Genomic DNA, 23,754 nt, shown 5'->3' on the forward strand with positions numbered 1-23,754 from the left:
ATCTTCACCAGTTTTACTGTGACCCTGCCTCCTTCCAAATAGACAGACAGGCCTAACACATGAACCTTGTGAGGTACAACACGACTCTTCTCCAAAGACGCATTGAACACCATGTTCACTTACTGGCCTGATGGCTGCGTGGACGGCCTCCTTTAACTCCATATGCTTCAGGAATGTGAGGATTTCCCTGGTGTACGCTTTAATTAACGCCATGTCCAAGCCCCGGAGCCCTGCTTCTTCAATCACTTGCTGGAGACTCTCCCTGTGAGAGAGCCAGCGACAGCAGCAACAACAACGACGTTTGTAGCGTCAGTACCATCCTGCAATGCTATGCTCATTCTGATAAGGACAATAATACTATTGTCCATGCACGTTCATGACCGATATTATTATTCATCATTAATCCTATTTGGGTTTAGGTCTATTTGCTCATAATCCAAATCAGATGGCACATCTGCCCACTTATATTTTGTATATTATATCGATTTATATTGCACCTTATTCCAGCATTTGTAAAAATTGTACATGCCATGATTGTGGTTTAGATAAAGAGTGGGTTGTAAAAAGTGGTGGTGTGGTTATGGTGACAGGACAACATGTGACAGGTTAAGGAGGGGTTGTGGTACGCCTGGTTGTAGCTGTAGGGGTAGTGATAGAGATAATGATATTGATAGGGGTTGGAGACAGCCTGGTCCTAGCAGAAAGGGTAGTGATAGGGGTAGTGATTGGGGTAGACCTGATCTTAGCTGGGGAATGGGAGCAGGGTGCGTGCATCTTGCACATCCCTACTTATTTGAGGCTGAGACCTAGGGAAGGCCCAGGACTGGTTCAGATAATTGTCACTGGTGTTGGCCGTGAGTGGAAATTCAACCTGGGTCACTCGGTGTCTAGTGCAGCGTGCTAATTGTTACACTACCGCTCCCTTACTCATATTCTCCAGAACAGGGGGGGAGACACAAACTAAACACAGAAAAGCACCCGAGCTGAGAATCGAACCAAGGCCCTTCTCGCCGAGAGGCATGAGCGTCACCACTGCGCTGTCACCACCCTGCTGATGGAATGGGGTGTGGCTAGGTGAACAGGGGAAGGGTTGATAGAGAAAAGAGGAGGGGCCTCCAGTGCAACCACGTGTGTGTCCTGGTTGAGCCTCGCAGACACAGAGCAGCGCCACGGTATTACAATGTGTCGATGGCACAAGTGTCAAAAGTAACCACGCTATGGGGGAACACGTGGTACGTACTTCAACAGCTCCAGCACGATGCAGTAGTGCCCTCTGAAAGTGAAATCATCCAGGACTTTGACGACATTGGAGTCCTGGTTATAGTCCTTGCGTTGACGTTCCATAGCCCTCTTGAGCCCCATCTCCAATATTTCATCCGTGGAGCTGCACAGAGGAAGTCCACAAGTTAATCATATAGATTTGTGTAAAGGATGCCCCGAAGTAACGCCTATTCGGAAATAAATAAATACATATACATTCACTGGGTCTAACGGCTTTGTGAGTTTGAAGTGCTCAACTTTCATTACCGAGGAGCTATCACAGGAAAAGTGGCCGACATATGGCACACAATTGGATTTGAAGGTAGAGAGCCATTCAAATAGGATTGTACATATGTATGCTGAACTTCATTTGCACTGTACATAGCCAACCATGCTAATTGGAGATGCGTGGGAAGGACAACAAACTTAAGATGAAAAGCAGTTCTAAAGACATTTGTTTGCAATTTAGATTTAAAAGTACATAGTTTCAGTGACATTCTAATATCAAAAGGAAGAGCGTTCCAGACGGCCACAGAAGTGCATCTGAAAGCGTGAGATGCAGTGACCCTCTTTGTTCAAAGGCTAGCCAAAAGCCGCTGCAAAGATTGGTCGTCAGAGGAAACTTAATGCAAATAAGGGGGTTAAATTGGGAGAGACTGAACAAATTAAGAGGGATTGGTGGTGGAGAACCATGAAAAGTTCCAGAAAGGTTTGGGAAGAGGATAAAATTAGCTCGGGAGAGAAGGGGGTTTGGGGTGCTGCCTGAATAGAGTAATTCCCTGATGTGTGACTGTGATTAACTTGAGCCGGCTCCGAGCGTGGTCCAAGGAATGCTCAGGATTTTGTAGGAGCTGAGCCTGTGCCGAGCTATGGCTGAGCTGCTCAAGCATATTTAATAGCAGCCAAGTGACTCAAGCCAGAGCCTAAGAGTGAGAGTTCGAGACTGAGCTCGAGCTGAGCTCGAGCTGAGCCATGGCTCTGAATGTGGGTCTGATATTGCAAGGCGAGCACAACTAATGAAGGCGCTATGTTTCACTGACAGAGTCTGCAGTAGTTGCACAGTTGGCGCCAATGTTATTTATAATCACAGTAGTTGAGTAATGTGGAGGTGATTTTTGAGTATTGGGATGTTTGGTCCAATACCAGTTATACTGTATGTGTTTTTTAAGCTTGAGGAAGAAACTAAAACTGTTAAACAAAACTATTTTAAATTTTACCAGGTAAGGCCCACTGACCTATATAGCTATTTTTTAGAGGCGACATGGCCACAGATGATAGCTTCACCAAGTGGCTTATCACGTAGCAGCCAAATACTCTAAACGCATGTTTCTAAATGTGGAGTAAAAAACCGGAGGACCCGAAGAAAATCCATGCTGCCACGGGGAGATCACTACAAATATATAGGTGTCATTGAACCCACGACCTCCTGCATACCAGGCGAGGGAGTTAAAATCTCGCCACGAGAAACTCGAGAACGCAAAGGGAACCAATGCAGAAGAGATGGAGAACATACAAAATCTACACGGGAGGGTGCCCAATTCAGGAGTCGAACCCAGGCCCACTTCTCGCTGTGAGGCATGAGTTTCACTTCCACATGGCCTCATTACGGTGCCTCTGTGGAGTCTTACCTTAAGGGTGTGACCAACATCTTCACGACCACGATGTTATTTGTCTTGTGGTCACGACACTCGATGACCTGGCCTTGACCTCCCACCACAATTGTCTTGAGCACCTCATAACGGTAGTTGAGGTGCACATGTGGGTCCTGAGCGACAATCAAACAGAGGTCAGGGGTGAGGGCACCAACTCCATCATCAACACTCATTCACCCCCCCCCCCCTGTTAATTCAGTGCTCGGTTGGACAGGAATGTCGCGGGTACAATTTAATAACCTGATTCACAGTTGTGACGAACTGAAGCATGATACATTTTCATTGTGTGTGTGTGTTGGTAGGAGAGAGAGCTCTGTCATGCTGGGAATTTTCATGCTTGGTTGGAAGACCATACTGTGTCTGATAATGCTGTGTGCAAGGACACTGCACGTCATCACGCAGTGAGTGATTATACTGTGTGAAGATACTGCGCGTGATGATGCTGTGTATGATGAAGATGATAATGAGGCCTGAAGTAGCAATCAGGGCAGCCGCCCTGGTTGCTACTGCAGGTGTAATAACAAGAAACCACGAACCCTGCTACTGCTGGGTTATGTGACCGCCCCAAGTAGGTGTTTTGTTGTGAGTCTCACCAGAATGTAATTATGCTCTTCGTCGTCGTAGCCATAGTTATTGGTGCCCCGGGAATCGTTGTGGAACGTATAGTACCAGATGTCTTTCATGGCGGCAAGTTCTGCCTTCTCTCGGCGAGTTAGTTGAGGGCCAATAAGACCCAGGATTTCTGCGGACATGAGAAAAACAATAACTGTAAGTGATTTCGATTTAAAGCTTTCGTGACTGCAGGGATTCATCTTCTTGGTTCTTTCGGTAAAGTCACGTAGAAGGGAAATAATAAAAAGACAGCGTCTTTCCGACAGACCTGTTCTTCTCCTGAGGATGGTTGCTTGCGTTGTGGCCGAAACGTCGTGAGAATTGTATTTTATAATGTTGTATTTTTATTATTTTATTATTTCCCTTCTACGTGACTTTACCAAAAGAACCAAGAAGAACTGTACGTGATATTTTATCATCGAAGCGCGTTTTATATAGGACAGCCTCACTCAGTCTCAAGACTCCTTTTCAGGAGGTTCCTGCAGATCTTTTGCAGAATGGGAGCAGTGCTGGTGCTGATATGTGTGATCCTAAGTTGAGGAATTTGTCAGGTAAATATTTCAGGATTGGAATGTTTTGGCCAATACATTGTGTGGTTATTTTTGTAGCGATGGGATGAAACTGGGATACCCATATGCCCACACACACACTCACACACACTCTCACTCCCTCACGTTCTTCAGAACTGGGGAAGAATATAGAAACTACACACAGGGAGGTGCTCGAATCAGGAATCAAACCCAGGACCTTCCTGCTGTGAGACATGAGTGTTGCCGTTATGCTTCCACCCTGCCACGTAAAGTTGTGATGCCATACTGGCCTATGTGGCTATTGATGTGTTTTTGTTGTTACAGTACTGAGGCCAGTGCATAGATAATCATCAGTTTGTAGAAAGTCTGGCAGACTAGGATTGAACAATTATTGTAACCATCATGTGAGAAAAGAGATCAAAGTAAATATGGGAGTTCTAGTTAACTCCAAACTCTAGCTTCCAAAAGAGCGACTGCTAGGCTCTACATTATCACTCTCACTGTATCAGTCATTCAGCTGCTAATCAGCAGAAAAATACATATCCCCCCCCCCCATGGAACATGGCCACCATGATGTTCCTTATGCAACATGGCCACCTTGACATCATCCATGCAACATAGTCGACATGACATCACCCCTGCAACATGGCCACTGTTACGTCTCACATGACTATTATTACCTTTGGGTGATCTTCTCCGGATGGAGGAAGTAACCGCAGTGTCGCAAGACCCGCCATTTCTTCCACCTTCAGCGTTGCTCATCTACACAAAGACAAAGGTTCCCCACATAGGATTCAACAAGGTGTTGAGTTAAGTGCAGTAGGTGAGTACTGAGCAAGCACCGATGATATCTGGGCTCCACATTCAGGAGGGTCCTGCTGATAGTTCAAAGTTAATGTGCAAGTTTATTGATGGGCTATGTGATATATTGGTGTGGCTGAGGACTGCTTTGTTGTTGTTTTTGCTGCCTTTCCCAATATTAAATCTTGACTTAAAGCTTTCGTGATTGCAGGAATTCATAATCTTTGGGTCTTTCCGTAAAGTCGCGTAGATAGGTTCAAATTAAAAGAAAAAACGTGACGTTTCGATCACAACACAAGCGATCGTCATCAGGAAGAAAACAGAGGAGGAAAGCTGCTAAAACAGACTTCTTTAAAAGTTCAAAATGAGTGCAAGCCGCAAGGGTCATAAACGAAGTGGGCGGGGCTAGTGATGTTAATATGAGAAATTAGCATGTTAATGTAAGATCGGAGAGTGGCCTCCACGGCGAGCACGCTGAGGTGGCTATGTTAATGTGAGAGATTAGCATGTTAATGTAAGATCGCAGAGCCGACGGTACGTGGCTACACCCATTTTAAACCTTTAAAACAGTCTGCTTTGAGCAGCTTTCCCCCTCTGTTTTCCTCCTGATGACGATCGCTTGTGTTATGATTAAAACGTCGTCATTTTTTGTTTATTTATTTTGAATTTGAACCTATCTACGTGACTTTACCGAAAGACCCAAAGAATATGGTTTCCCAATATTGATAAATAAGACTTGTATAATTAATTAATGATTTAAAGTTACTGACTTGCTTTCCATTTTTCTAATTTGCACTCCTATTGTTTTATATTGTTTTCTGTTGTAACTTGCTGACCCTCCCATACTGGACATCTGTGAAAACAAGCTTCGTAGGTCATTGGATTCTTACAGTCTAAATAAAGATTTTGATTCTGATGTCAAATCTCAGCATTGGGATGTTTGTCTGATATCAAGATGCCACACCTGGATTTACATTGAGACAGAAAGAGGAACACGTGGATTGGAAGATACACAGGTTAATGGGATCATTCAGAATGTTAAGAAAACTGAGTGGGGCTGGGCCAGGACACGCCACGGCCAGAAGGGATGGTGATGGTTGATTGGTTGATCGTGAAGAATAATAACGAAGTGACAGACAATAACGGAGTGGCAGGAACGCATCTGAGAAAACGTCCGCCATCGAGATGGAGCTATGAAATAGTATCATAGAATGCAGAGCATGCGCTGGCCAGATTACTCCATCGCTAGATTGTGAGAGGTGCCAGTGGCTCGAGGAGGGAGGCCTTCATCCAACAGTGGATAGATAAGAATGCTCTAAATGTTTATACATAGATAGACAGGCAGGTACACAGACAGGATCTCAGAAAGACATTCTGATAGAAACACACACATACACACGGGTAGGCAAGCAGATGCACACCCAGGTAGACAGGTAGGCAACAGGCACATGGATGGAGAGTGGAGAACACACGTTCACCTCATACTTCACCGCGCGAGTCGAGGGACCCACACTTACCTCCATGGCAGTGACTTGCAGAGCAGCGTTGTGTACAGAGCTCACGTCGTTCCTGGCGTCATCCGGGTCTCTGCGTGGAGAGCGGTGGAGAGCGGGGGAGAGAGGAGAGGGTCACGCAGAGTCGAGGGTGTGTGACGTAACTGGTTCCCATGTCACAACACGAATCAGGTCACAGCACGGACTCACATCATCAACACCGACTCTGATCAGCACGGTTGGCTATGTACTGTGCGAAAGAAGTTCAACATACATACATCACCATAAACCCAGATGAATAACATGGGCTTGCCTCATCAATACGGACTCACATCAACACGAACTCACATCATCAGCACGAACTCACATCATCAGCACGGACTCACACCATCACCACGAATCCACAGAAACAACATGGACTCACATCATGACCATTAACCTACGTAAATATCATGGACTCGTATCATCAATACGGACTCATACACTCAACATGAAACCACATCATCAGCAATAACCCACAATCGGCACGAATCCACGTAACCAACACAGACTCACATCTTCACCATGAACCCACATCATCAACACTGACTTACATTTTGAATTAAAGCTTTCGTGACTGCAGGGATTCGTCTTCTTGGATCTTTCGGTAAAGTCACGTAGAAGGGAAGTAATAAAATAATTAAGAAAATATATTTAGTATACTGATGATACTATGTAGTTTATACTTTAGTTTTGTACGTGGTTGTTTAGTTACTGCAGCTACATACTATTGAAGTACCGGTGAAGACGCTTGACGCCGAGGTTGAGGCACACGTATATTTATTTCACAGTATGACAGTGGGCATATACACTCTCGAGGGGGTATCGGCCCCCTCACCCGTATAACTCGGGATACACCCCTAGCTAACTCTGTCCTAGCCCCGAATCCTCCACTAATGGGCTAGGGGAGGCTAACTGGCCCGACACTGGTAAGTCGGGCCCGGTACCCGGAGTTCCAGACCAGCTCTTACAAGAGCACCGGCTCTGGCTTTCGGGACCACGCCGCTGGCTCAATCCTGTCCGGCCCTGAAAAGGACATCGAACCAGGGGAGTCGAGGGCTCTATCTAAGACGTCTTCAATCTTCTTCCCTTAGCTTAAACATAACTGCCGAGCCCTTTGAAACATCCCCTTTTATACCCAACCCCTCCCTGAGGGGTGGGGCCCCGGGGGATCATAACGTTCGAACCAGCCCCCCCCAGGGTGTCTGGCTCGGACGTCGTAGAGGGCACTTGCTCGTGCACTTACGTAGCCCCGCCCACTGTGTTTGTTTTCCATAGGCTGCCATGCATAACGGGCCCTCTCTTTAACACCCCTACATCACCCCCCCCCCCGCATAGCTTGCAGCCGTCCCGGCTGCCAACATACAAAAATGACAATAAAAGTGCATTTATCCCTTGACCGCGCGTGTGCCTCACTATTTTTCAACAATAACAAGAACAGCAACAAGAACACAACAAAATGCAACAGCAAGAAGAGAAAACAACCCGACGCACCCCCCCTTGAATAAATACGAATTCCGTAAAAAAACAACCTATATACAATTTGCAGGGAACCCACCATACACACAACACCAGGTGAACCCAACGTATGTACATTTCAATAGGCAGGGAACACACCACCCACACAACACACAATGAACACAACGTATGTACATTTCAATGGGCAGGGAACACACCACCCACACAACACACGATGAACACAACCTATGTACACATCTTCCGGCCTCATAACAGTCTGCGCATTTTTGCGCGCGTCCTTGCAGCGGGCCCCTCACACGGGGTAACCCCGGGTGGCGGACCGTAAGGTGGCAATTGTCCGTCCCGGAGTGAGACCTCATCCGATGCCGCGCGACCGTCGGTATCCCCAGGAGGGGTGGTCGGGCGTGAGCCCGTCAGTCCTGATGCACCTGGAGGTGGCACGGCCGGCAAGGCATTAGGTGAGAACGACGGAGACGGACCCAGTGAGTCGGTCGACCCCCCACACGTTTGGCCACGCATGTGTGAAGTGGGTTTGTGTACCGCAACGAAGGGTTTTAACCTAGAGGGGTGCACGAACCATCGCCGCTTCCCCCATTCAATGCGCACGCACTGTGGTCGCAAAACTTCGACCACCTCCACAGGGCCCCGCCACGGCCGCGCCAGCTTAGGGGAGGTAGCCAGGGGCACTTGGGGACAGTGCAACCATGCCTTGTCCCCCGGCTTCCACTGTATTACGTGCGCCCGACCCAGCCTGAGGCGCTCATTCGCCTTTTGACGGAGGTCCGAGTTTAGCATAGCAGCATCCCGCGCCTCTGTTAATTTGGCCAGATTAAATTTGACGTGGTCAGCCAATTTAGTTTTCCCTTGCGGGTCGGGGATCTGCAGCTGGGCGCGAACAGGCGGGTCGGGTTCGCGACCGTACATGAGGTAAAAGGGGGAAAATCCCGTAGCTGCATGGGGTGCCATCCGGTATGCCGCCAAGACCCCTTGAATATGCAGGTCCCAGTCAGTCTGCGAGTCCGAGACCTGCTGTGACATCATTGACGTAATGGTGCGATGCAGGCGCTCGACCATTCCGTCAGTTTGCGGGTGATACGGGGAGGTACGAATTTTCTTCGTGCCTAAGAGGTCACAGACTTGTTTGAGTAATTTACCGGAAAAATTTCTGCCCTGGTCGGTCAGCAGCCGCTCCGGAGCACCTTTGTCCAGGACGTATCCCTGAACAAAGGCCTCCACGATGGCTGCTGCCGACTGGTTGGCAAGGGGCCAGGCCATAGGCCAGCGCGTAAAATACTCGACACCTGTCAACAAATACCTATTGCCCCTGGGGGTGGCGGGAAATGGGCCCAAAATGTCCAGCGCGACAAGCTCATTTATTCTGGATACTTTGATCGATTGCAAGGGCGGGTTAGACTCCCGCGCCGGCGGTTTCCGTTGCGCACACCGAGGGCATGATCCCAATAGATCCCCAACATCCCTCGTCATACCAGGCCAAAAAAAATCAAGTTGTAGCAGTGCAAGAGTCTTTTGGGTCCCCAGGTGTAATAGGCGCTCATGCGCGGCCCACACCACCTTGCCTCGCAACTCAGAAGGGACCACCAGCCGATGTCGCTGGGATTTGCCGTCCCAATGCATCAGCAGACCTTGCACCATTTCCCATGCATCCGAATCACCCTTCACCCGCCCAGCACCCCCGACGCGACGACGCCACCCGAGGAGGGAGGTATCCTCCATTTGGAGGCGCCCCATTCAGTGACGGGCAACCCCAACAGGGAATCTCTTCCCTGTTGTTCGATCGAATTAGTAACCAATGGTTCGTCGTCGTCGGTGGCTGCCAAGATCGGAACCGATGCGTCCCCTGAAGGCCTGCAACGTCCCGACCCCAGGAGGCATGCACATTCGGAGGTGGTTGGCATGCGCGACAGAGCGTCCGCATTTGTATGGCGAACGCCCTTACGGTAGGTGGTTTCAAAATCAAAGTCCTGGAGAACCTCCAACCATCGAGACAACTGTCCCGATGGTTGTTGAACTCGCAGGGCATACTGTAGTACCGCATGATCTGTGCGGATGGTGAAATGCCGACCGTACAGATATGGGCGATACTGTTGGATGAAATAGACAATTGCCAACAGTTCCCTACGGGTGACACAATATCTTTGCTCCGCAGGAGACAACACCCGACTACCGTACGCGACCACCCGTTCCACGCCATCAACCACCTGGGAAAGCACACCCCCAATACCCGTGTTGCTCGCATCGGTGTCGAGCAAAAAGGGCTTAGAAAAATCTGGGTAAATCAAGGGAGGGGCTTTTACCAGGGCGTCCCGAAGGGAGCAGAAAGCAGCCTCCTCCTCTTGACCCCAGTGGAACCGAACCCCTTTAGATGTTAAAGCGTGCAGGGGTTTTGCAATTGTCGCAAAATCAGCGACGAACCGTCGGTAATACGACGCGAACCCAATGAAACTCCTGACCTCTCCCACCGAGGTGGGAGTCGGCCAGGAGCTGACACACTGCGTTTTGGCGGGATCGGTAGCAATACCTGAGCGTCCCACGATGTGCCCCAAATAACGCACCGAATCGCGCAACAAATGGCATTTTTGGGGCTTGAATTTAAAATAAGCAGCCCGCATCTTTAGGAAAACCGCCCGCAACCTCTGGAGATGTTCGTCAAAAGTTTTACTAAAGACGATAACGTCATCCAAATAAATGAGGCACGACTCCCATTGCAATCCAGCCAAAACCAATTCCATCAAACGCTGGAAAGTTGCCGGTGCTGAGTGTAAGCCCATCGGCAACCGGTTGAATTGGAACAGGCCATGCGGTGTACGGAAAGCAGTTTTAGGCTTTGAATCATCGTCCAGAGGAAGCTGCCAGAATCCCGAAAGTAAATCCAGTGTGGAAAAGAATCGCGCTCCCGCCAAGGCGTCCAGCGATTCATCCATCCGAGGGAGCGGGTATGCGTCGGCAACCGAAATTTTGTTAAGACGCCGGAAATCAACGCAAAACCGCAACGAACCGTCCTGCTTTTTAACCAGGACGATCGGCGCTCCCCAAGGGCTGGTGGAAGGAGAAATGATGTCGGCGGCCAACATGTCATCAACAGCCGATTTGACATGGTCCTTTTCGGCGGGACTCAACCGAAACGGATTTTGGCGAATTGGCGCGCTGTCACCCGTGTCAATATGGTGACGCAGCAGGTGAGTACAACCCAAATCGTATTTATTCCGACTAAAAACGTCGGAAAATTCCCGCAGTAGTGTTTTAAGTTGTTGACGCTCTGAATCTGACAGGTCCGTCGATCCCGCACAAAGCGCCTCGAGCCACCCTTCATCGCTGTCCGAATGCGGTCGCGGCGCAGGGACAACGCTGACGTGATTTGCGACGGGTTCCTCACATGGCACCGCGTTGCGTGAGCAAGCACGGTCCCCTGTGGGACCACCACCGTCTGCGAGCCCACATTGAGGACCGCGATGAAGGGTTCACCGTCCCCTCTTACTATGGTCTGGGCCGGAAGTAAATGAGGTCCACTAACCCCGGCCCTAGACGGCCCCAGCAGAACCCCTTGGGCCCCAACACCCTTAGCGAAGGGCCGCCGAAGTTTCAAGGGAATCAACATTTGCGCCCCCGGAGGGATGCGCACCGTTCTCTCTACGAATGCCGGCACCGTCGCGAACGCCGTCCGAGTCGTAACAGGCGATGGCAGAAACGCCATGCGTCTGCCCGACGGGAGCTCAATACATCCCTGGTCGATCAATATCCTAATCGGCATTTTGGCCAGGAAGTCCGTCCCCAGCAGGCACGGAACCGCCAGCGAGGAGGAAACAAAAATCGGCCCAGACAATTTAATTTCCCCAATACAAATTTGGGCACGAATTTGTCCGATGATGCCAAGTGAGCCCCCGTTAGCCGCATAGAATGGTACGTTAACAGACATCAAAGGACGACTCCGGACAGGGAGAATATTGTAAATCAACTCCGAAATAATGGTCGCCGATGCTCCCGTATCGACCAGGATGCGCACTTCAACCCCGTCGATGTGCCCCACAACGGCCGACGACCCCGACGATGCGGCTACCACATGATCGGCCAGCACGGATCACTGGCCGGGTTCGATATGAGTACCCGGGGTGGTGCGTGATGGTGCGATGGTGCGCGATATCGGCCCCCCTCTCGTTGCGGTGTTTGAGTGCGTGACGGGTGTGTGCGTGGGCCAAACATGTGGGGTGCCGCGACTCGCCGGGTTATGATGGTGGAGCTTGTGATGAGGCCCGTCGTCCCGTTGAGGTGTCGTCCCGCGCTGTCGAGGAGCGCGGCACCCCGAGGCGACGTGGCCCCGGACGCCGCAGTTGAAACACCGCGGGAGCGCCGTTGGAGGAGACGGACGGTTGAAACGGCCCGGCCCGTCCCGGCCCGACCGTGCTCCTGTCGCCTGTTGTGGTCGGTGGTCGACGGCGTAGAGCTCCTCCGTCGGAATGGTGGCTGCAGCCACCGCACGCCCCGCCGATGCCCTGCTGGCTTTCCGCCGCAGTGACAGGAGGTTGGCGTGGAGGAGCCGCGCCGCCTGGAGCGATGTCATCTCCTCGTCCTCCCGGGCGACGACCGCGATGTCAAGGTCGTCTGCCAGGAGGAGGATCTTCTCCGTGACCATCGCGTCCACGCCGTCGTCGTCCATACGAGGGAAGGCCGACTTAGCCATCGCCAGGAGGCTCGTCCGATATGCTAGGGGCGACTCCTTCTCACCCCGCTTGCGGTCGTAAAATTGCTGTCGGCATTCAGCCGATGGTCCATAGACCCCGCCCAGCAGCTGTAGTGCCATCGGTAACGTAGACCGCTTCTCTCTCGGCGCCGATGTGAGGGCGGCGAGCGCATCGCCGTCGAGGAGCGCCGGCAGCGCGCAGAGAGCCTCCTCATCGGACCATTTCGCCATCTCCTGATGGGCGAGGAAACGTCGGCGAAAACCGGCCCAGTCCCCCTCCGCGCCGATGAACTCCTTCAGCGGGGGCAATCTCTGATGAAGCGCAGCGGTCGTTGTGGACTCCCGCAGGCTGATGTCACCACCACTCGGCTGTGCGTCGGTGCGAACGGCCGATGGGATCGCCTGTCGCGCTTGTGATGACGTTGCAGCTTCAGCGACGGCAATGTCGGAGCGGATGTCTAGGCTGGCCACGCCCCGAACAGCTGTAGCGTCGATGGCGGGAATTTCAAATTCGGACTGCTCCGAAATGGCGGGAAGGCGCCCTGGTCGTTGGCTCGCCTCGCCCCGTGTTGGATCACCGGCCCCTAGTCGCGTGATGGTCTCCAGCGTGGCGGCAGCGGCATACAGCAGCTCCGCCAGCCTCCCGTGAGCCAGCCGTAACGCGTCTGGCTGCGGCCCCTCTTCATTTCGATGCCCCGGTAAGGAGGCGTCAGGCCCCGGCTGCACCTTGTCTTGTGGAGCCGTCTCGGGCTCGACGATCTCGGCAGTGTCTTCCTCCTGCGGTACTTTGGCCCGCGCTGTTTTCCGCGTGTCCATGTTCGAATTACTTCTGACACCAGTTGAAGTACCGGTGAAGACGCTTGACGCCGAGGTTGAGGCACACGTATATTTATTTCACAGTATGACAGTGGGCATATACACTCTCGAGGGGGTATCGGCCCCCTCACCCGTATAACTCGGGATACACCCCTAGCTAACTCTGTCCTAGCCCCGAATCCTCCACTAATGGGCTAGGGGAGGCTAACTGGCCCGACACTGGTAAGTCGGGCCCGGTACCCGGAGTTCCAGACCAGCTCTTACAAGAGCACCGGCTCTGGCTTTCGGGACCACGCCGCTGGCTCAATCCTGTCCGGCCCTGAAAAGGACATCGAACCAGGGGAGTCCAGGGCTCTATCTAAGACGTCTTCAATCTTCTTCCCTTAGCTTAAACATAACTGCCGAGCCCTTTGAAACATCCCCTTTTATACCCAACCCCTCCCTGAGGGGTGGGGCCCCGGGGGATCATAACGTTCGAACCAGCCCCCCCCAGGGTGTCTGGCTCGGACGTCGTAGAGGGCACTTGCTCGTGCACTTACGTAGCCCCGCCCACTGTGTTTGTTTTCCATAGGCTGCCATGCATAACGGGCCCTCTCTTTAACACCCCTACACTATTAACATTCCTTCCCTTTATTAATGCTACCCCTATCCCCTCCCTTTGATGCTGCTAATCCTGCATAATGCACAGGCATAATATGACTTTTAAAACCCCCTGCCCACCCCCTACGCATTTCACAAGGAGTACTAATCACATACCTGCATTTCCCATAAATATGCTAAATTCCTCTTGATATGCAAATTATTTTGTCAAGGCGCCCTTCCCCCCTTCCAACCCAGCTTAAATATACGCTCCAAGCGTGGTGGTGTTTCATTCAGACGCTGTCTCCCCGACAGACCTGGTCTTCACCTGAGGACGGCTGCTTGCGTTGTGGCCGAAACGTTGTGAGAATTGTATTTTATTATGTTTTATTTTTATTCTTTTATTACTTCCCTTCTACGTGACTTTACCGAAAGAACCAAGACTGACTCACATCTTCACCATGAACCCACATCAACGCAGACTGACACCCTCACCGCGAACCCACGACACGGACTCACACCCTCACATAATCCTCACCTCGTCGAGTCTCGCTCCGATGGCTTCAGCCAGTCCCTCCAGAAAAACGCGGAGTTTTTTTGGTGATTGTTGCGGGCAAAAATCGTTGATTATGCAGCACGTTTTCTTAAAAAATGCGATGGAATATGCGGGGTATTTATGCAATTTTATGCGATTAAATTGCGGGAACTTGCAAAAATTGCGGGAACTTGCAAAAACTGTGGTTTGATGAAAAAGAGAAAAAAAAGTGATTCCCCCAACACCCTATTCACTAGGCTACTACTTTAATGTAAAGAGTCATTTCTTATTACTTCCTATGATAAGCAAGCATACTACATCACAGAAAGTGCTGGGAATATTTAAGTTCTCATCTTGTTTTATTTCAGACCTTAACAAACAGATGGCTCAAACTTACAAAACATTGAGTCGAACAAGTTCTGTAGCTTTACTAAATGAATATGCTACAACTTCTGTAAAAATGAATAAATAAAATATTAAAAAATAAAATGTGTGCTTCCTGTTTTACAGAGGTAGCTATACAAAACAGACATCTTCTGTTAAAATAAGTGTTTTCAGTGCACAGTAACGTAAGCAATACAGTAACAGTACAGTCTTACAGTAATGTAAATTTACATACTACTAACAAAAAAGTGCAATCTTACAACTGTAATGAGTGACGTCACTTCATAACGTTCCCATGGCAACAGGGGAAATGGCTGCGCTTGTGTGAAGTAAACGCAACATTTTTCAACTTTCTGCTAAGATATATGTGACTTTTTGCAACGAAAATGCGGGGATTATGAAATCATGCAAGCCCGCATATTTTGCGCGCGGAAATCTGCAATTTATGCGGCGAAAGTGCGGCGTATTTGAAAAAACGCGCGCCCCGCATAAATATGCGGACTTTGGCTGATTTTGCGTGGAATCTTGCGATCGCATAATCGCGTTTTTCTGGAGGGACTGGTAATCACGTTATACAGTCCCTCCAGAAAAACGCGATTATGCGATCGCAAGATTCCACGCAAAATCAGCCAAAGTCCGCATATTTATGCGGGGGGCGCGTTTTTTCAAATACGCCGCACTTTCGCCGCATAAATTGCAGATTTCCGCGCGCAAAATATGCGGGCTTGCATAATTTCATAATACCCGCATTTTCGTTGCAAAAAGTCACATATATCTTAGCAGAAAGTTGAAAAATGTTGCGTTTACTTCACACAAGCGCAGCCATTACCCCTGTTGCCATGGGAACGTTATGAAGTGTTAGAGGCTACGTAGTTAGTTTATTCAGGAGTTTATGCAACTTTACAGTTGTAAGATTGCACTTTTTTGTTAGTAGTATGTAAATTTACATTACTGTAAGACTGTACTGTTACTGTATTGCTTACGTTACTGTGCACTGAAAACACTTATTTTAACAGAAGATGTCTGTTTTGTATAGCTACCTCTGTAAAACAGGAAGCACACATTTTATTTTTTAATATTTTATTTATTCATTTTTACAGAAGTTGTAGCATATTCATTTTGTAAAGCTACAGAACTTGTTCGACTCAATGTTTTGTAAGTTTGAGCCATCTGTTTGTTAAGGTCTGAAATAAAACAAGATGAGAACTTAAATATTCCCAGCACTTTCTGTGATGTAGTATGCTTGCTTATCATAGGAAGTAATAAGAAATGACTCTTTACATTAAAGTAGTAGCCTAGTGAATAGGGTGTTGGGCGAATCACTTTTTTTTCTCTTTTTCATCAAACCGCAGTTTTTGCAAGTTCCCGCAATTTTTGCAAGTTCCCGCAATTTTTGCAAGTTCCCGCAATTTAATCGCATAAAATTGCATAAATATCCCGCATATTCCATCGCATTTTTTAAGAAAACGTGCCGCATAATCAACGATTTTTGCCCGCAACAATCACCAAAAAACTCCGCGTTTTTCTGGAGGGACTGGTTATAAGTAGAAATAATTGTTATTTCGTTAAAAGTAGAAATAATTATTGTTATCAAGTTCTAAGTGGAAATAATAATGACTGTTCTCATTCACCTGTCGTTATCATTTGCCTGTTGTTATTTTTCGCCTATTGTTATCAAGTTAGAAGTAGAAAGTTATTATTATTGTTATCATTCGCCTGGTGTTGGTAGCGCACGTCTCTAATCCAGCACTGTGGAAGGTAGCGAGGGTTGGTGAATCACCGCACAATGATGTTGGCAAATCACCTTCCCGTGGGCGTCGAGGTGCCATAACCTGACTCGCCAGGAGAAGGCAGTAGAGCAAGTGGACTAATCGCCATCTTCACCTGTACAGGGATAGAGTGTTTCACCCTCGCACGCATGGGTTTTCTCCGGGTACTCCGGTTTCCCCCACTGGTATAAACACTCGTCATTAATTAGCGCATAATGCCTCCATAGAGGACCGCAGAGCTTGGACAATTGTTGGTACTGGCTCACCACGTGGCTTCCTTCCTGCACGGCTGTGGTTCCTCATGCCTCTGAGTCGTTCTTGTGCGCGCTATAAAACTTTTAATTATTACTATTATTCGCCAGGCGGTAGTGTTGCAAGCCTGTAATCCAGCAGTGGAAGGCAGCAAGGGTGAGTAGATCACACAGTGAATGTTGTGAAACCCCCTTCCCGTGGGCATCGAGGTGCCTTCTCCTGGCTGGCTGGCCAGGAGAAGGCAGTACAGAAAGTGGGATAATCGCCATCTTTGCCTGTACGGTTTAAAGTGCTGCCCCTCGTATGCGTGGGTTTTCTCCAGGTGCTCCGGTTTCCCCCACTTGTGTAAGAACTCATCATTCATTCGTCGAAAATGTAAAAAAACAATTCAGGACCCGACTGTGGCTTGTACTGCGAGGAACTTAATATTCAACTTGGATTCCGCAACCCTCAATGGCCATTTTAAGTTAAATTTGTGCATGTAAGACTCGCACAAACAACCATACCCAGAAACCCATAGACCCCAACAGAGACCCATACATTCCTACAGACACTCAGACTCACACAGCGACCCCATACTAACAGAGACCGATAAACATGCACAGAGACCCATAGCCTCACACAGAGATCCATACACTCAAAGGCCCAAAAACTCACACAGAAATCCATAGATTCTCGCAGAGGTCAATAGAATTTGAATATTTATTTATACTGGATGAATCAGATGAGCTATAACGATCTGTTTTCACAGACGTCCAATCGGGTAGGTCAGAAAATAACAAAAATACAATACAAAAACATCACAGGAAAGGTAAACAAATTGTTTCGAAATATACAAATTAAACTGAACTCTTTTTATATTACCATAGACTCATGCAAACATGTTGGACTCGCACAGAGACCTTAACCACTAAACCTCGAACAATTAAAACACTCTAAACCCAAAACTATCTAAATCCATAACCATCTAAACCGCTAACCCTCTCAACCTCTTTACCCTTACAACCCTAATCTTTAAACCCCTCGCCTTCTAAAAGCTTAACCTCTAAACCCCCAAAACTCTAACCATCTCAACCCCTAACCCTCTAAATTCCTATACCCCTAACCCTCAACCCCTTTACCCTTCAAATCCTAACCCACCAAAACCCTCACTCTCTAAACCCCGTATTCTTTTAACCCTAACCATCTAAGCCAATAAAAACCAAACCCTCTAAACCCTCTGAATCCCTAACCCTCTAAACCTTGAAACCCTAACCTTCTAAAACCCTAAATCCCTAACCTATTCTAAATACCAACCAATTTAAACCATAACCCTCTAAAGAACTAACCCTCTAGACCCAACCCTCTGAACTCATAACCTCCTAAATCCTCAACCTCTAAAACCCTAATTCTCAAAACCCTAACGTTTTAAAACCCTCAATCCGTAACCTAATCCCAACACATTTAAACCCCAACCCTCTAAAGAACGAACCCTCTAGACGCCTAACCCTTAAAACACCTATGCCCCTAAAATGCTAACCCTCTAAACACATAATTCACTAAACCCGTAACCCTCTGAACCCATAAAGGTTTGTTTTGTTAGATTTTGTAAATATAAACGTGTCGTTAAACCAATCACCACCCGAAACAGCCAATTAGTAAAATTTGTCGCATCAACAAAAAGTGGCATTTAGTGTTTGAGACTAACCAAAAAAAAACTTTATTATGGACAATATTAGTTGTGAAAGTCTAGGTGTTAAACCCTCAACTCTCAAACCACTTACACAGTAAATCCCTAACCCTTGAAACCCCGATACCTCTAAACCCCTAAACACATACCCTTATAACCTCTTCAACTACTAACCATTCAACCTCCAACAATCGAAACCCCTAATCCCCTAAACATCAAAACCTCTAAACCCCTAACCCTCTAAAACCCATAACCTTGTAAACCAATACACCGAGCAATCAAAACCCATGAACCCTCTAAACCTCTAAACACCCAACTCTCTAAACCCTGAACCCTCTAAATCCATAACCTTATAAACTCTAATCAAATGAAAAAAAACCTCAACACCCTTTACCCTTAAAACCCTATCCGTCTAAACTCACCCTTTGAAATCCTAACCCAAATACACAGAAAACCCTAACCCTCTAAACCCCTCATGAGGCGATCCACATATACAAACACAGAGACAATTTCAACCGAGAAGATGGATTATGGCTTAGCAATCATTGGAAGGACGTAATAAACCATTTCGGATCTTAACTGATTGTGTTCACGTTTACGGTGACTTTCAGACCGCGTTCCACTCACTGGCATTGTATTCTCCACAGGGAATGGATTCTTTGCTCCACTGCAAGTTTCCCCTCACTACTCACCCATTGACACAACGGTCAATGGTACAGTGTATAATAACAAATAGTATAACATTTATATGCTTAATACAATGTACAAAGTAATATATAGTATCGTAATTGTATAGTAAATATATAGCAGTGTGATACACATTAGGGTGGGGACAGTATTACATAATACATTGGATTGATCCTATTGATCCTATCTCCTATTGATCCTATCTCTGAACAAAGTTAGTCTGTTGGCAGCAGCCATTGTCCAGTCCAGTCCTGGCATCTGCAGCCCAGTTTCCTTCCCCGGCTGCGGTCCCAGTGACACCGTCTTTCCGGGGAACCGTGTGGTTTGTGTGGTGTGTGTGGTGTGTATGGTGTGAGTGGTGTGTGTGGTGTGAGTGGTGTGAGTGGTGTGTGTGGTGTGAGTGGTGTGAGTGGTGTGTCTGGTGTGTGTGGTGTGTGTGGTGTGAGTGGTGTGTGTGGTGTGAGTGGTGTTATATGGTTTATAGCAATACAGTATATAATTTAATGTTGGGTTTGTCTATGGCAGTATATAGTACGGTGTAGACTCGTGTGATGTAAGAGAATAAAGTTTAGATGGAAGCATATTATATAATTTTTACGACGTAGAATTGTAATGTATTACTTACTGTTAGTAACTCAGCTTATTGTAGAGTATAGTAAGTATACTGATGATACTATGTGGTTTATACTTTAGTTGTTTACGTGTTGGTTTTAGTTGCTGCAACTACATACTGTTAACACTCTTTCCCTTTATTAATGCTACCCCTATCTCCTCCCTTTGATGCTGAATTAGTACTATTCACATACCTGCATTTCCCATATCCTCTCCCTTTGATACTGCTAATCTTGCATAATGCACAGGCATAAGTAGTACTAATCACATTCCTGCATTTCCCATGGAAATGCTAAATTCCTCTTGATATGCAAATTCCTTTGTCAAGGCGCCCAGCTTATATATGCTCCAAGCTCGTGTGCTGTTTCATTCAGACGCTGTCGCCTCGACAGACCTGGTTTTCACCTGAGAACGGCTGCTTGCGTTGTGGCCGAAACGTCGTGAGAATGATTTTATTATGTTTTATTATTTTATTATTTTATTACTTCCCTTCTACGTGACTTTACCGAAAGAACCAAGAAGATGAATCCCTGCAGTCACGAAAGCTTTAAATCTGAGTGCTCCTAATCTCAGCTTGTTACCTGTATAAAAGACACCTGTTCACAGAAGAAATCAATCAGATTCCAAACTCTCCACCAAGGCCAAGACCAAAGAGCTCTCCAAGGATGTCAGGGACAAGATTGTAGACCTACACAAGGCTGGAATAGGCTACAAGACCATCGCCAAGCAGCTTGGTGAGAAGGTGACAACAGTTGGTGCGATTATTCGCAAATGGAAGAAACACAAAATAACTGTCAATCTCCCTCGGCCTGGGGCTCCATGCAAGATCTCACCTCGTGGAGTTGCAATGATCATGAGAACGGTGAGTAATCATCCCAGAACTACACAGGAGGATCTTGTCAATGATCTCAAGGCAGCTGGGACCATAGTCACCAAGAAAACAATTGGTAACACACTACGCCGTGAAGGACTGAAATTCTGCAGCGCCCGCAAGGTCCCCCTGCTCAAGAATGCACATATACATTCCCGTCTGAAGTTTGCCAATGAACATCTGAATGATTCAGAGGACAACTGGGTGAAAGTGTTGTGGGCAGATGAGACGAAAATGGAGCTCTTTGGCATCAACTCAACTCGCCGTGTTTGGAGGAGGAGGAATGCTGCCTATGACCCCAAGAACACCATCCATAAAAGGACGTCGGGTCCCGGGGTCCCAGGGTCCCAGGGTCCTAGCCTAGCCGGTCTTCAGTCGTCGTCTTCAGAGCACTGCCTCGGGCCGTCCTAAAGTCCGTCTTTTATATCCACCTCGGGGACTCTCCACCCTCGGTACCGCCCCCTTTCTGGAACCTTCCAGGTGGCTCTGGAATAACCCTCCAACCCCTCACCTGGGGTCGGGGGGGGGGGAACACGGCCTCTCAACGGTCCCGGTTCTCTCTTTAACTCACGGTGGCAGGCCCTGCAGACTCGTGCCCGCAACTACAGGTAAGCATACAGTGTGGTGTGTGCTTTGCATTTCCGACGCGACATATACAGCAAGAAATACTCTACATAGAGAGAGCATGGCATCTGTGTGTGTGTACTGCATGACACACGGTGTACGGTGTGTAGTGCACAGTGATGGGCTGCTGCTGCTGCACCTGTTGACGTTGATGTCGGGGCAGGCAGAGTCCTCGCTCCGGGTCCCGGTGGCGTTGCTCCGGGGGAACGTGCAGAAGAAGGCGTTGGCCAGGAGGCAGGCGGCCTGCTCCTGAGACATCGTCAGCATCAAGCCGGTGTCCCGGCGGAGCAGCGGCAGGGGCTGGGGACACGAGCGGTGCACAGGGCGCAGCGACATTACACGCGGCAACGGGTGGCACGGGGTTGCAGAGGAGCAACGGTGCAATGGTAACACCGATGCAGATCACTGAGCCTGCAGCACTGGGATGCTGGGGTCTGGATCAAGGAGTTCTGAAATGCACGTAAACCAGATTATTGTTGTACACGTGAGGTTAATGGTTCAGCCCTGCAATTACTTGCTCATGCAACTGCTGGTGAAAGAACCCCCACTAGAGGGAGGTCTTGAGTGCTGATCCGGTGGGTATGTTTTGGCCAACTTTTCCACACTGACCATTCGTCTTGAAAGAGGTGAGAGTACTCGCCATTTAGCCCACTGCACGCGACCCACCGATGGACTGTGGGTGGACAAAAACAGGGAATTGTAAGAATCCTGGTCAATGTTTTCAAGGCCAGGCTGGGAGATCGAACCGCGACATTTTAAGTCAATCGTGACAACCATTCCACAGTCATGGCAGCAGCCCTTTTGCAGAAATCAAATAAAATATTGGAGAGGGCTTCACACAAGAAACAAGAAGATTTATTGGTTTGGACGCGGCTCTCCAATGAGTACAGAGAGGGTACCACAAGTAGCGGTGCATACTCATGCGCAAGGAAATAAAAGCAGAGACAAAGAATGAGATAGATCGATGCAATAAAGAATTGGCAGTGGTGCACCAAGCACGATCCCTTGCTGAGCGTATCGCGCCTCGTGCACACAGACAGCACCAAACACGACCCCTTGCTGAGCGCTGCAGTAGTAGCCGCTCCCCCCCATCCCCGGACCCCTCCCCCCACCCTCCACCCTCCACTTCTCACCCTGACGCCACACAACCCGTGGGTAGGCGCTGCCCTCTGGTGGACAAGGCGCGGTACAGGCGGCAGCACGAGACGCCAGCAGCGTTGCGATGCCAGGGTTACTCACCCAAACACCTCCGTACACTTACACACACACACACCTATACACACTTACACACACCTACACACACACCTCTACACACTTACACACCTACACACACCTCTATACACTTACACACACCTACACACACCTATATACACTTACACACACCTACACACACACCTCTACACACTTACACACCTACACACACCTCTATACACTTACACACACCTACACACACACCTATATACACTCACACACACCTACACACACCTCTATACACTTACAACAACAACAACCGCCATTCGCCACTAAGTGGCGGTGACGTCACCACGATGCTTGTGCCAGGCCAAGTGCACCTTGAGGCCACGTGAAGTGTCGAACGCCCGCTGGCAGGAGGTCACGGGGCAGACCCAGGTGCCACGGGTCGACTGACTGAGATGACCGAGATGACTGGCTGATGCACCACCTGTGCCCCCTACTGTACCAACTTGCTGTGATTTAGCCACCCGGCGCTCCGCTCGTTGTTGTGAGCGTCGCTCCACACCATCTACCCACCCCGTGATACACACCACACACACCACAAACACCACACACACCACTCACACCACACACACCACTCACACCACAAAAACCACTCACACCACACACACCACTTACACCACACACTCCACACACACCACACACACCACTCACACACACAGCACACACACCACAAACACCACACACACCACTCACACCACACACCACACAAACCACTCACACCACACACCACTCACACCACACACACCACACACACCACAAACACCACTCACACCACACACAACACAAACACCACACACACCACACATACCACACACACCACATAAACCACTCACACCACACACACCACACACACCACTCACACCACACACACCACACACACCACACGCACCACATGCACCACACCATCTACCCACCCCGTGATACACACCACACACACCACAAACACCACACACACCACTCACACCACACACACCACTCACACCACACAAACCACACAAACCACTCACACCACACACACCACTCACACCACACACACCACACACACCACAAACACCACACACCACACACACCACTCACACCACATAAACCACTCACACCACACACACCACTCACACCACACACACCATATACACCACA

General features: G+C 48.7%; 1 protein-coding gene across 1 annotated transcript; it reads right to left on the bottom strand.

Moving 5' to 3' along the window:
• Nucleotides 1-13: 13 nt before the first annotated feature.
• LOC133356449 (dual specificity tyrosine-phosphorylation-regulated kinase 2-like) lies at nucleotides 14-22,452 on the bottom strand. Its single transcript, XM_061573982.1, has 9 exons — nucleotides 22,360-22,452; nucleotides 21,569-21,660; nucleotides 6,373-6,442; nucleotides 4,735-4,816; nucleotides 3,506-3,654; nucleotides 2,889-3,025; nucleotides 1,241-1,384; nucleotides 124-262; nucleotides 14-31 (listed from the first exon to the last, which is right to left on the bottom strand). The coding sequence occupies exons 1-9, from the start codon at nucleotides 22,450-22,452 to the stop codon at nucleotides 14-16; spliced, it is 924 nt and encodes a 307-aa protein (XP_061429966.1).
• Between the last annotated feature and the right edge of the window lie 1,302 nt (nucleotides 22,453-23,754).

This window comes from Lethenteron reissneri, chromosome 54 (genome assembly GCF_015708825.2).
Source record: "Lethenteron reissneri isolate LAM-NWPU_2019-01 chromosome 54, ASM1570882v1, whole genome shotgun sequence".
Taxonomy (NCBI): Eukaryota; Metazoa; Chordata; class Hyperoartia; order Petromyzontiformes; family Petromyzontidae; genus Lethenteron; species Lethenteron reissneri.

What these genes read in the sequence shown, in the direction of transcription:
- LOC133356449 (XM_061573982.1), bottom strand. Translation starts at nt 22,452, where the DNA reads ATGGGGGGGAGCGGCTACTACTGCAGCGCTCAGCAAGGGGTCGTGTTT. An exon ending in AAGAGCATAATTACATTCTG is followed by an intron (nt 3,026 to 3,505) that starts GTGAGACTCACA and finishes ATTGTCGCTCAG; the next exon opens with GACCCACATGTGCACCTCAA. An exon ending in ATGTTGGTCACACCCTTAAG is followed by an intron (nt 1,385 to 2,888) that starts GTAAGACTCCAC and finishes TCCTCTGTGCAG; the next exon opens with CTCCACGGATGAAATATTGG.